Genomic DNA, 13777 nt, shown 5'->3' with positions numbered 1-13777 from the left:
GAACACCTAGGAGCTTCTTCATGGAAAAGTGCATGTGTTGAGCAGTTAGCCATTAATATTTCATCAATGCTCCATCAGGGCCGTAAACTTCATCTTCTCCTTTAATCTTAGCAAGTGAGTTCTAATTTGAATGAGCCAGAGCCTTAGTTTTCCAGAGGGCACCCTCGGTGGTCTTTAAGCTTGTGAAGAAAAACTGTTAAAAGTAAAACATAAAAGTATAGCGTTGAAGGAAAACAGTAAATCTATCAGGCTGATTTGAGAATGCCAACCACCACAGCGTGCAATAGGCCACAGACTGACGGGGGAAGGTCTGGGTGATGAGGGGGACCATGGGATCCAGAGCGTCTTACCATCAGTGGCGCCGCTCTCTGCCATCCCCGTTTCACAAGAAATTTGACGCATAATAATCGCGTTTATGAAGTTGGCCGCAGTCATGGTGGTCTTACCGAGTGCTCGGAGCTCTTGTTCCTGAGAGGACATCGCTTTGTTTTGAGTCTTTTCCCTACTAGGTGTACCGCTTTCTCCACGGCCGGGGGGGTTATCAGATTGGGGAGGGAGCAGGAGCTGGGGCCGACCGGGGGCCGAGGGGTAGGAGCCCGGGTACATTCCTCCTGGGCTGGGGCAGGACAGCCTGGACTCAGATTTACCGGAGGGCCCGTGCTGGTCCTGCGCGTGCTTGGGTGGACCCCCCCTGTTCTTGCCTCCTTCGCGACCCTGCTCTTTGCCTACATTTGAGTCCATGGCAGTAGGATAGGTCTCCGGGGGCACGCCGGTCCTCTGGAGGTGGCCAGGATAACGTTGGTAGTGGGCCGGGCCTGAGGACATGGACCTGGCAAGACAAACAAAATGGGATTGGTTAAACAATGAAATGAGACCAGGAAAACAATGCTGTGTTGTTCTAAAATGCTGTTTACCGGAACACAGATGAGCCGTGATCACTGATAGAAAGACTTTTGCCCCCAGTGTTGTGAAGGACACTCGGCCTCTGCTGCACGTTCTCCTGGTTGCGAGGGGACACCGGGGAGTGCTGGTGGCTGTACGGTTGGGAGGAAGGTCTCGCACTGCTACTGCTGCTCGCCAAGCTGTGCTCGGTACCTGGGTCGCACAAACGCATTTCATTTTACAAATGCAATTAGTCTCCAAACTACACACGTTGGACTTGGGGCAGTTTCTGCTTCACACCTGGTCGCCAGATGGGGGCGTGCTCCACGTTTCCAAGCGAGCCGCCCTTCTCTCGGTCACGCTCCCGGTCCCGGTCTCTCTCTCTGTCCCTCTCGCGGTCACGCTCCCGTTCTCTTTCTCGATCTCTCTCTCGGTCGCGCTCTCGCTCCCTCTCTCTCTCCCGCTCTCGGTCTCTTTCCCGGTCCCTCTCCCGCTCTCTGTCACGCTCGCGGTCTCTTTCGCGCTCACGCTCTACGGCCTGCATCTTGTTCACGTGTGAGGACCCCACTGCGTAAGGAAAGGTAAGAAAAGAAAACAGTGAAACAAAAATAACAGTAAAACATATTTCATAAGTAGCACAGTCTGCTTGAGTGAAGGGAATTGTACCAGGTGAGATGGGGGAGGTGGTGTAAGGCCTGCCAGGGAAGGGGCCGCTTCCCCCGGGGATGTAGGAGATGCGATCCATTGGGGAACCAGCCCCCCCCGCAGAGGGAGGCACCAGGACAGGCAAGTGTGGCACCTGAGAAAGATCGATGATCCCTGGGAGACAGAGAACGGTAAATTAAACCATGATAGTTATAACACACCCAATAACAAAGTCATTTTCCATCATCTTTTAATAGCAAATGTGAACAAAAGAAAACACACAAGCCAAAGTGTCGTGAAGTCCGTTAGCCTCACCTCGCGGGGCTGCAGAATAGGGCATTTGAAGGGGCTGGTCTCGAGGAGTAAGGCCCCTCAGCAGGTCCGAGCGCGGTGCCGCCATGGCAGCGGGCCACTGGTGCATCTGCTGCGAGGTGATGTAGTCATTGAGCAGCGTCTGCCGGTTTTCCAGGGCCGCCGTGTCGGGAAAGCCCCGGATGAGGTAGGGGTAAGAGTACGCCGGATTGGGTGCGAGGTGGCGAGGCAAGTAGTAGGTCGCTGTGTGTGAACAGAGAAAGAAACGTTATTCATCTTATGCAGCGATAACGCGCGGTTGGCCTTTGAGATTGGTCCGACTGTCAGAATAACTGAAACAAAGAAGATTCTCTTTGACCGTGGCTGTACCTGGATCCATGGGGATGCCGCGGTGCAGCGACGCGGGGTCGAAGGCTATGGGGATTTGACGGTACACGTCTGTGGCACCGAGACCCTGCAGCAGACGCTCATAGGTCTGTTGATCTGGAACACCTGGTAGGGGCGATTTGGTAGCGCTCATTTCTCTGGGGCTCGGCGTGGCTTTACGCTCCTGAGACGGATTCTTACCGGAACCTGCAGTTAAAACAAGGAAAAAGAATTTCAAAGGTCATTCTTTGTGGTGTGAAGGGTGATCTCTCTTGTTCGCCTGAATGGTATCCACCCACCGTCATGCTGCCTTTGGCTTGCCTCCCTGGACAGTGGGGAGCCACGGTGTGAAGGCCCTGGGTAAGGGGCCCTCAAGGCGCTTTTGTCCTCGTAGCCCACTGGACTGTGATGAGCCTTGCTTCCCTGCTCTGACCCCAGTGAAACGGGAGACGAGCGGGCTATGGTGCTAGCTGTACTGACCACCGCGCTGGGCCGCCCCTTTGGCGCCTCGTCGTAGCGGCCCCTCTCGGCCCGCATGTCCATGTGGGAGGGTGCGTTGTGGTAAGAACGTGGTGAACTGGCTATAATGGAGCGGACATCGTGACGTTTCCCTGAACCAGTTGGCTCCTGCTTCATGGGTGTTCCCTAAACACAACAGGAATTCACCGGTTTATTGTGGCCAATAACAGTCGGCTATATTAATGAAACGCTTCGAAAGACAACGCAAAAGCATCGCACTATAAGAACAGGAGGCACAACGAAAGCAAGACAAACTAATTAAATATAACTTTAAAAACATTTTAAAAAGACAAAGCATGAATCCCAAAGAAAATCCTTTCGTGTGTGTACCTGTGCCATGATGCCCTCCTTGGCAGGCTGTCTGAGCTCCTCTCTGGGAATGAGGTGGATGGAGCGGCCAGCCTCCTTCACCGTAGGCATCATGGCCTCTCTGCCCTTCATCGCGTCGGAGAGTGAGCCGGGACCGCGGGGCGGGGAGCCCTCTCGCTTCATCTGCTTGGCATCCCTCCTCGAGTAGACGTCCTGAGGGTCCAGATGACGGGGTATACCTTAAAACAGAAAAATCATGTCAATCTCAGCACATTTGAAACAAAAGTGTTCATATTTTAGCCGCAGTCTAAAATGATGAACACGTGAGGGTTTTGAAAAAGCAGCTTTGTTCACTAAAATTGCGGAGCGAAATGAGACAGGATGGTTAATCCGCAATTATGGCAGTCAGATAGACAACATGAGATCAACAAGTAAGTACACCTGCCAGCGAGTGAGCTCTGGTAAGCCGGCAGTCTGCTTCTTCAAAAGAAAAAAGAAGACACTATCTTTGCTACAAGCTCTCGGCTTTGAGAGCACAATCTGATGTGATGAGTGAGAGAGCCTAAACCTTATATTTAAACATAAATAAAACATAAATCAATAAAAGTGTAATCCTACCTTGTGAGATGGAGCCACGGATGTGATGAGCATCCTTGTAAGGTGTGTGATGAGGACTGTCCCTGTCGTGAGGCATGGCTCGACCAATCAGACCTGAGGTAGGATGCAAGACTATGGTAAATCAAATGTGGTTTAACGAGGGTAAAAAGAAATAAGGGGGTTATTCCATTAGCCCTTTGTGAGCATGACACAGGGTTAAGGGGTCATCATTCACCTTCACAGCTGGCACCAGAGAGTGGATCCCTCAAAGGCATTCCTCTTGAGATGCCCCCCTCCATGATGTCATACGGACGCTTCAGGCCTAGAATTTCCCCAGACTGGCCTCGGCCCTCATCTTTAGGGGTCTGAGAAGCTGGGCCTATAGGTTACAAAATACCTCTTCAGCGTACAGCCAGTAATCAATGAAATAATAATAATAATTATTCATCTCATATATTCCGTTTGTTGGGAACGAGTCAGATCTTACAACGAAAAAGAAGATTGTAATCGTTGGCAATGGCGTAGAAATATGTACCGCAGGCAAGCTGCTGTTCTTACGGTCGTATGTGAGAATGTGTCCACTGATGCCCTCATAGACCACATGGCCTTTGGACAGCGCCTCATCCCGCTCCCTCTCGGCCCGACTGGCGCTGTCCTCTGTGATCAGACGCGTTATGGTTCCCTTGTACAGCACATCCGCTGGCGTCCCCTGCGGCAGAGAGCGGAGACATACCTGCACTTAATCAGGACTCTGTTTCCATGACAAATTGCAGAGAGGACCAAAGAATTAATTTTCAAGACGGACTATTTTCAGAGCCGCCTTTACATTAGGTGGTAATGTATTATTTTATACTTATTTTATAATACCATACCATTACGTAAGTCACATAGAAAATCAATCAATGGTGAAAATAGCTCTCCAAACACGCTCATCCTTGTCAACTAAATACACAGGCTTGGAATGAACAGTCCCATAAACCCACAATTAGTCTTATGCGAATTCAGAAAAATACAGAAAATGTTGAAATAACATTCAGAAGTAAACTTTGATATGTTGCCAAAACTTTCTTTCTAGGAATAAGCCCTATCAAGAAACTGGATAAGACACTACAAAGCCCATTGTTATATAGCACAGTGATACTTAATAACTAATGTGTGTTCTAAAGGTACTTTAGATAGCTGCTTCGGAAGGCCTTTAAAGGCTCAGAGGTCAAAAACAACCCAGACTGATACTTTAATGACACAGATAGTGCAAGAGACAAGGAATAGTCTTTGTTTTTCTTATCAGGATCGTTGACTGGAAACCACTGTAAGCACATTAAGAAACATTTATTCTGTTTTTTAAATCCAACGTGAATAAATACATTAAACAAGCAGCTCTGAAACACAAAGTAGCACGATCTGAAGAACAACAGATGACACTGTGTGTCAAAACTCCCCCCCCTCCCCGAGTACACTGAGGGGGAGTCCTACTTGTACTCTGCATGAGAGCAAGGGGGGAGGGAGGGGGGGGGGGGGGAACTTTACTGCCTGTGACCACATTTTGCGTCTATTTCCAAGAAAGGCCCGGGTGGAGGTTGAAGGCCACAGCAGTAATGTTTCTGTGTAATGGGGTGTATGTTAACAGGATCAGGTGGCTCTGGCTAAAGCTCTCCTTGTCTACTACCAAAGGAAGCGCAACATTGATCTATCTGGCTGCTAATCTGGCTGCAGGCTAAACAAACAGATGAGTTCCACAACGGCTCCATTATACTTTATCTCGTTTCCCTTACTAATCCATCGCGGTGGATAACTGCATCCCTCGACACTCGCTTTCTCCTGTGCATCAGTTGGGTGTGACATCGCAGTGAGCATATCAAAGACGTGGTCGAGCCAGCGTCTAAAATAAATAGATGCATAAAATGGGGAGGAGACGTGGTACAGTTTGTACCTGTTGCTAGGGTGACAGGGTCAGTCAGAGCAGTGTGTTATGTCACGGCAGCACGGAAATCCAGCAGCCACAGCATTTGGTTTGCCAAATGACGAGTGCTCGCTTTCATCATGAGGACTCAAATTCAAAGCCTGGTTACACAAAGCTACTAGTTTGATAGAATTGGATTCAAACAGCATGGGGAGGGGCCAAATGACAGAATCGTTTTGGGCAAAAGCCAGATTTACAGCTACTATCATGAACTGTGACACACTTTAGCATATTCAGTCTCAGTTTACGGCCCAGAGTCTGACAGATAAAGCAAAACACATTAACCCGATTGTGCCACTCGGTGTTCTGAGGAGGAAAACCATGGGCAAGATCTATATTATAATTTATTATCTCCTTAACCTACATAATGGCTCATTCACAATGGATGTTTTTTTTAAATGACTGTTTTATAAGTGACTGACTATATATACACACAAAGGCTGTTCAGAGGTTCTCCAAATAAAAGGGGAAGATAAATGTTTGCCAGCAGTCTGTCGTAATGCACTACTCAGATTTCAACAGTCAGCAGAATATTCATAACACACTCGAATCCGGATTGCCACACCCAATACAGCGATAACAAACTGCACATATACAGATTCTGTTAGTGACAGGATCCCGCTAACAAATACAAAAGGAAAGAAAATACGTCTGAAACAAAATTTCTACAGCTGAAATGTTTTGTTTACATCACAAAATTGGATGAAGTCAATTCAATGTGGTTCTATCTTGCTGTACAATGTAGAGTAAATATAAGCACCCACAGCACATTTCTACTATTATTATCAGAGAGAGAATTAAAAAAAACATTATTGGACATTACTACAGTTTTAACAAGGGCCGCGCACAAGACTCACCTGAGTAATGGAGCCCCCTCGGTAGGAGATTGATGAATCTGGATGCATTCTGGTCCCTGGGATACCCTTGGTGATGCTACCTCCCTGCACCGCTGGAATAGATCCTGTGAAGAAAGCACAGTGTGTTAGGATACTAAGAAAGAAAAAGAGCATTAAGAGTACTTTAAATGGAACACAATCATTGTAAATAAAGGTTTGCAAAAAGCTTGTGTGTGTGGCTTGAATCAAGGTTCTATTTTCAGCATTATTCATAACGATAACATTCAGCTTTAGATGGTCTACTAATGCAAGAGTGAAAGCATGACTTTTTCAAGTTCCCCTATGTACAAAAAAGGAGAACTGTGATAAAACACACAGGCAGTAACTGCAGCTTTGAATGTCCTTGAGTTTGCGTCTTCCCGCTTTGCGCACATGGATCTGGACAGTTTCTCCCATTCTTCACATCCTCTCAAGCTCTGTCAGATAAGATCAGCTTCAACAAACTCTACTCTCTGCTGATTTCCAGTTGAGATTTAAGTTTAGCCCGGGCCACTCAAGTACATTCAGAGACTTGTCCCAAAGTGGCTCCGGTGTGGTCCTCGCTGCGAGCCTCAGGTCACTGTCATGCTGAGAAGGTTAATCTTTTCAGCATGACAAAGCTGAACCAAACATGTGGGAGAACACATGATTTTACTTTGTTATTCAAGGGCACAGCAGTGACATTTAGATCTGATTGTTTTCCAAGATGGATGGTATAATTCTAAATTTCCTAGACAGGGAAAGGAGCGTAGCAAAAGCACCAACACCGGTTTATTGTCCGTGGAAATCAGTATAAAGACACTGGGAGCTACGCACCACGTCCTGCGGCGATATCATGAGGCGACCCCTGGGATGAAAGGTTGTCCGCTTGAGAAGATGAGCTGCGAGGAGACAACTGTTCCTGCTTTATGACGGGAAAAGCACCTGCTGCACAGTTTAGACAAACAGAGGAACGGTCATTAAAGAGACGTTTCTATGGTGATGCACAAGACTTGCAGTGGCGAGGAGGGTAGAAATGGATGGCAAGAGTAAAGGAAATTTGAAGCGCACTAGACACCCTGCACAGTTGTTTTTGTTGTTGTTTGTTTTTACTTACCCACTTTCCTTTGATCCATCCAAGACAGACCCATTTGAGTGGGGGTCATCTTCCCATGGTCCAACCCGTGAGCTGGGCTGTGCAACTGCACCGGGGTGCCCTGAAGAAACAAAGGGTGTGATGGAGGACACAGACTCGGTTCCATTGTTTCTGCGGGGAAAATAAGAGCTTGTAAAATCCGTGGTCTGCATTTGTGTGGTGCTATACCTGTGTGATGGAGCCCCCTTGCTTGGTAGAGGAAATTAGCGGCGGAGGCTCTGGCATCGTGAGGGGTCTCACTGCTGCCAGCCTTCCACTGTCCTGTGGCAGGTTAGGGAGTGAGGGGTGGCCGGTCTGCTGGAACGCTGGAAGGCAAAAGAGAGAAATGATGAGGTTTTCTTCTTTCTTGTCATAAAATATTCAACGCGAAGGACACCCGAGGCTTCGTTAAGAAGCTGAAGACTGGGCGGCCCGGGATAGAGGACTCACAGTTGAAGTGCAGCAGGTGTTGGTCGTGACTGATCTTGGCCATGTCTCGTGGGGACATGGGGTAAGGGGAGAGAACCTGTCGGCCCAAGTTGGAGGTCCTCAGGTCATCGGGGCCGAGCGCCTGCTTCTTTGCTTCACCGTGCGGGGAGAAAGCCCGGGACTTTTCTGCAACAACAACAGACCGAGTCAGGACCTAAACCACAACACCAAGTTAGACCTGCGCTAATCCAAGAAGCGGCCCTTCAGCCGCAGCCTCCTGATGTCAACAACATCAGCTCCAATGAGATTGTTGTCTATGAGCACGTGGAACACCCTCACGCCACTTCCCAGCCAGGGTGATATCATCAAGACTAAATTAATATGCCAATATACACAACAGGCCACTGCTAATGTTTCAAGTACACACAATAAAAGAGGAGATGATCACCCTGCAGTGTGATTAACGTGTTATTAAAAAGGGAATGTTGTGGCAAGGGGTGAACCTACTTAATCCCTGCAGGAGGGTCAGTAACCACCTCTCGTTGCCTTCCAGCTCTGAAGGGACACAAACACACCACAGATCATCGCATCCTCACAGACTTTACTCTCTCACAAAATAAAATCATGCACGAACTGCAAAGACACTTTGCTTGCTACAGTTGCAACATGGTGCGACTTTTGTTTTCACCAACAGCCAAAGGGTGTTAAATAGTAGCAACAATGTAGCTTAGAAATATATCACACCTGCCTCCGAGCCAGACACTGCACAAAGAGCCCTTTAAGCCGTTTCACTTTTATAAAAATGCAGGAAAAAGTGGGTGCTGTTTGTTAAGAGTACACAGCTGCCGCGGTGCCCAGTTGGTTGTAAAAGACACGACGGTTGCTTAAAGTATGACACTGTACTTTCAGAGACCCAAACTCCACAAGCTCACAGTAACTGCACTGAACTAGACTATATTCCCTTCTGGGTCAATAGCAATACCAGATCATTTATCAGTTCCCTCCACGCGAGTGTCCCAGAAACACCGGAATACCCTAAACACTAGAGAACACTGAATCAAGGTTAGAGCAAGTAGCAGGGACGGTAGTAAAACTAGATCAAATGCTACTAAAATGGCAAATTACACAGCATTAAGTTCCGCTTTCTTCTCAAACTATTCCCGAGTCCTCTGCTCATCTTGTGGTCATGATTCCAATTATCCTTCATTCTAATCCAACTTGTGTATGTACCATGGAGACACACATGCATACAGCCGGTAGAACAGGCAGATTAGGGGCCAAAGAGAAAGGAAATCATTGCATGGGAAAGAGACCAATGCTGGCGATTGTGGGAGGGGTTCATATATTTGTAACTCTAGCTTCCTAAACATCCTATACTATCTGTCAAAACTATTTGATTGGTGAAGTATTGATGCGACGGGTGACTTCTTTTGGGCGTGCTGGAGGTCTGCGTACCATCCTTGTCACTGGTGGAGGGGCTGCGGGAGCGGACATGAGGACTGCTGCTGTGGAGAGCCTCCCTGTCTCGCTCTGCCTGCAAGGTGTAGGGCTGCGGTTTGCCTGGCTGGCCTGGAAGCTGCTGCTGCTGCTGCATTTTGACCTCCTGAGATGACTCCCCATGAGCCATGGTGATCTGTTGTTGGTACAATGCCAGGGCATGAGGGGGCAGCACTGCCTTGCTACCTCCACTCCGCTGACTGCCTGGCATGGAGGCTTCTGGCATCTAGGATGAGGGAGAGAAAAAAGGTTACAATCACAGCTCACGCATAACGCTGGCACACGCCTTCCTAGCAGCTGACATATGGTGAGCTACGTATGGTATCTGATAAACATGATAGCTTATAAACATTGCTTATTTCTTTGTTAAGTAAGTTCTTCTCCACAAAGCACTGTTCCCAATCATTTTCCATCCCAATGCCTTATTTTAAACAAACGCGACAATTTCACCTGCTATATTGTTTTTGCTGCTAGCAGAGACAGCAATATCATTGATACCACTGTAATGAATGTGTGAGTGAGTGAGTGAGTGAGTGAGTGAGTGAGTGAGTGAGTGAGTGAGTGAGAGAGAGACAGAGGGCCAATCAGTTTGATACAAAACCCCAACTTGGTCAGAGACAGAGATACTCTTTAGCCATCTGTTGTGTGTTGGGTGAGTGAGAAATGAAAGACACAATTCAACTAGTGACTCACAATAGGAGGTATAGCGGCAGCCCTCTGTTTGAGCTGTTTCAGGTCCATGGGCTTCTGCAGCGGGGAGGAGATGACGCCATCATGAGTGTAGTTCAGCAGACTCGGCCGCGGGGATGTCATTCTATGCACACAGAGAGAGGAAGAAGTTTGTGCCTTCTCGTATTGGCTTTGCTCCCTTGATCCCGGACACATTGCATTAGGCTTCATAGATATATTGTTTTGAAATTCTACAAAATGTGAATATATTTTAAAAGATGGCAGAGGTTCCGATTGAGTTCCCGTCCCACATGACTGCCTGACACAGGACACAAACCCTCAGTCCAAAGTATTTAAGTGATCAAATGATGGCAAGAGACGAATACATGGGATAAAAGTGTGTGTGTGTGTGTGTGTGTGTGTGTGTGTGTGGTTGTGTGGGTTTGTCTCTGTGTGTGTTGACAGACCGATACTGGAAATGAATTGCAAGTAAAAATCCATATCTATGTCTCTCAAATCTATAGAAAGCACACAAAATACTCATCAGACAGACACACACTTCGATGCACACCAGCACTAAAGTGCAAACACACACACACACACACACACACACACACACACACACACACACACACAGTCCCTTTGTTTGCTTTGGCAGTGAGGGCAGCTTTCCCCCCGGCTTTGCCAGTACATGCAGTCTGCTGTCATGGAAAGAATCGAACAAATACCGTGCAAACACAACCAATCACTCCTCCCATGCACTTTGACACCCATTCTTGCGACCTCATTCATATATTACACACACATACACACACACAAACCTATATAATCTTGTATACAACCTCTCAGACATACATACACGTACATATGTATGTATTTATACAAAAAAAAATCTTAATATAAATCTCTTGATAGAAAACAGCCATCTGTGGTTTACAACAAGTGGTTTGCCAAAAATGGGTTTGCTCCTGTACAGTGTAGCTAGGCAACTAACAACACTTCAAAACCCTCGCTGCCGTCTTTTCTTGTATCTGCTGTGGTACACCACAGTAGTAGGACACAATAATACTACTGCTCAAAACCAAAAGCCCTTTGACACAAATAATCTGGAGGCCCAATGATTTCACCGATATGAAAACATCAAAGAAATAGCAATATGTGATTCAAAAAGGTGAGACATTCTGAAAATAATTACAACTAAATCTCCTGCTACAAACTGACCTGTTCTTGTCTGGGTTCTCCGTCTCCTCCACTTCATCAGCGCTGCAAGTGGCACTAGAGTCACTGTCGCCATGGGAACCGGTCCTGGGCCCGTGGTCCTTCCGGGAGTTCTTGCCGGAGCTTTTACCTTCTTCCAATTCTGCAGTGGGAGGTTTTTTATCGATGGCATCGCTGGGTGAAGTTGGCTTCAGCTGCTCTTTGCTAGGCTCCCCTGTCTCAGTCTTTATCTCCTGCTTGATGGCCGACTCTGCATCTTCCTTAACTGGAGGTTTCTCCTCCCCGGCCTGGCCCACGTCTGAGCCCGCCGCCTCCTTGTCCCCGGTGGCGGAGCTGCCCTTTGACCTACTCGAGCCTTCCTCCTTCGCCTTGCTGTCCTCTGATGAATGTGGCGAGGGCAAGCTCTCCGTATCAGAACTGTTGTTGGCTCCACCTGGCAGGGACAGAGGACAAAAGGAAACACAGGTCAGACAACAAGACTGGGCTTATACTGCAAGTTCTATTCCTTTGTCCTTATTTATTTCACCCCCCCTCCCGTTGCTTTCTGCTAAACCAGATTCTTCCCAGTGCCAGTCTTCTACCTAATCAGGTTTCACTGTACAATAAGGAGGAACTCAAAACCAATTGGGATGATGGACAAAATCCCCCGGGGCTTTAGCGCTCTATTGTCACTGTGCGGTCTACAAAGTCTACTTCTGTCGACAAAATAAAGCAGGATATTCAGGATGCTTAAATATTTGTCATGTATTTTATTTGTTGTATTTCAGAATACTTACGAGTAAGGATTATGTAAAATAACATTTTATTAGAAAGAGTACAATTATTATATTGTTCAAGAAGAAAATTCCCTCAGTTCGTGAATGGAGGTTAAATAGAGAGCCTTTTGATTTAATTTTGGCAATTAGCATGTAGCTCTTGGTAGTGATGTACCTTCTCCATCTTCAGGGGCCTCCTCCTCATTGCCACTGGCTCCTGAGCCCTCCATTTCGTCCTCTTCTGCAGTATACGGGGCACTGGTCTCCTCATTCTGCGGGGCTTTGGCCTTGCGACGGGCCTTTCGCTCTTTCTCCTGGGTCAAAACAAAAACACTAAATAAAAACAGCCTGGGGAGGCAAAGAAATCTCCAGATTCTGAAGAAAACCCCTTCTATAATCCCATAGCTTGGTTGTCCACAAAACACTCAAATGACAACAACTGTCCCTGAGTTTACCGATTTCATTTTATGCTGCTGCAGAATCTCATCCAGTTTCTGCCTCTTCTTGTAGTTGAAGTAGAAGTTCTTGCACTGTGACACGGTTTTGGATCCAACCATCTTGGCGATGGCGGACCAATTCCTACCATACTGGAGAAGGCCTGGACATAACAGATGGACAGGCAGGGGGATTAAGACAGGACCAGAGACAGCTGCACATGGTTGACATGGGGCCTTTCAGGACTACTACGTCTCCACTCCATATCAAATGATATTCTCTTTTCAGTTGTAAAAAAAACAAATGATGCAAACTGGGAAAAGGGCAGTTGGTGTAAAGATTGTAAGTAAAATGGTTATTTATTATTTTGGTTTACGTACCATAATCACTACCTCAAAACCCAATCTAATCTATTCAAGTGTACAGAATGAAAGTCTCTCAATGATACGTCAATAGCCCTAAACAAATAGCTGTTAAAACAGTGTCACAGCCTGGAGTTTAGTTTAAGATGCAGCATACTCCCAATAACAGCAAGCAAGCAATAACAAGTAGAGACAGGGAGGGAGACAAGAGTGGAGGAGTAAGAGAGAGGGAGCATGGTGGCTGGAACCGTCACTCATATCGATGACATCACCGACTGTCCCAATTGGGACCGAACGGCGTCAAATCCTGACTCACTTTGATGTGATCCAGTTCCAAGAAATTCTGGTATTTTACCGTCAACCACATGATTGTGCCTTACGGTCTACGGGCCCCCCGCTGGGCCCGGAGCCGTGATGGATCAACCATCACAAAACGAACACACGCTCACGTACACAGCCGATCGCGGCTTGAGTGCTTAAAAAAAAAAAAAAAAAGAGAGCGATGAACGGCGCAGTCAGTGTGTAAAAGTGCAAGTGAGTGAGGAAGATAGATAGCGTAGACTTTGCTCCAGAATCCCCCCCCACCGGCCCCCCCTCCCAGTCTGCTGTTAGCTAAAGGCAGCTCATTAACAGTGTATGTTGTAAGAGGCTTAGCTTACGCCACCCACTTGTTTCCTGTGCCAGCCTGACGGGTCCTGGCAACAGGACAGCCTCTCAAAGGGGTTGTGAGGAGGGAAGGGAGGGGAGTTATTAGCAGGCACAGAGCCAACCCCTCCTGGGACAACCTCGGACATGGGTTCAAAGGTCTCTGCATCTCATCGCTTAATGGAGGC

General features: G+C 47.4%; 1 protein-coding gene across 10 annotated transcripts in view; it reads right to left on the bottom strand.

Moving 5' to 3' along the window:
- Positions 1–13777, bottom strand: part of ncor2 (nuclear receptor corepressor 2) — a 65789-nt gene that overhangs the window by 7107 nt on the left and 44905 nt on the right. For 2 of the 10 annotated variants that reach the window (XM_078086958.1, XM_078086957.1), the window contains exons 18-39: positions 12603–12745; positions 12323–12461; positions 11396–11825; positions 10199–10319; positions 9464–9731; positions 8516–8563; positions 8030–8194; positions 7769–7905; positions 7562–7661; positions 7282–7392; positions 6448–6551; positions 4189–4339; positions 3866–4009; positions 3652–3744; positions 3055–3272; positions 2505–2850; positions 2209–2412; positions 1843–2082; positions 1549–1701; positions 1183–1449; positions 915–1095; positions 351–829 (exon numbers count right to left, since the gene is read on the bottom strand). In XM_078086958.1, the coding sequence (XP_077943084.1) occupies positions 351–829; positions 915–1095; positions 1183–1449; positions 1549–1701; positions 1843–2082; positions 2209–2412; positions 2505–2850; positions 3055–3272; positions 3652–3744; positions 3866–4009; positions 4189–4339; positions 6448–6551; positions 7282–7392; positions 7562–7661; positions 7769–7905; positions 8030–8194; positions 8516–8563; positions 9464–9731; positions 10199–10319; positions 11396–11825; positions 12323–12461; positions 12603–12745 (4242 nt within the window). The remainder of the gene's footprint in view (positions 1–350; positions 830–914; positions 1096–1182; positions 1450–1548; positions 1702–1842; positions 2083–2208; positions 2413–2504; positions 2851–3054; positions 3273–3651; positions 3745–3865; positions 4010–4188; positions 4340–6447; positions 6552–7281; positions 7393–7561; positions 7662–7768; positions 7906–8029; positions 8195–8515; positions 8564–9463; positions 9732–10198; positions 10320–11395; positions 11826–12322; positions 12462–12602; positions 12746–13777) is intronic. The other 8 variants (XM_078086960.1, XM_078086959.1, XM_078086965.1 and 5 more) reach the window with 7 other exon arrangements.

This window comes from Gasterosteus aculeatus, chromosome 13, assembly GCF_964276395.1.
Source record: "Gasterosteus aculeatus chromosome 13, fGasAcu3.hap1.1, whole genome shotgun sequence".
NCBI lineage: Eukaryota > Metazoa > Chordata > Actinopteri > Perciformes > Gasterosteidae > Gasterosteus > Gasterosteus aculeatus.
The sequence above is the reverse complement of the archived record's forward strand: the minus strand, read 5'-3'. Positions and strand labels throughout refer to the sequence as shown.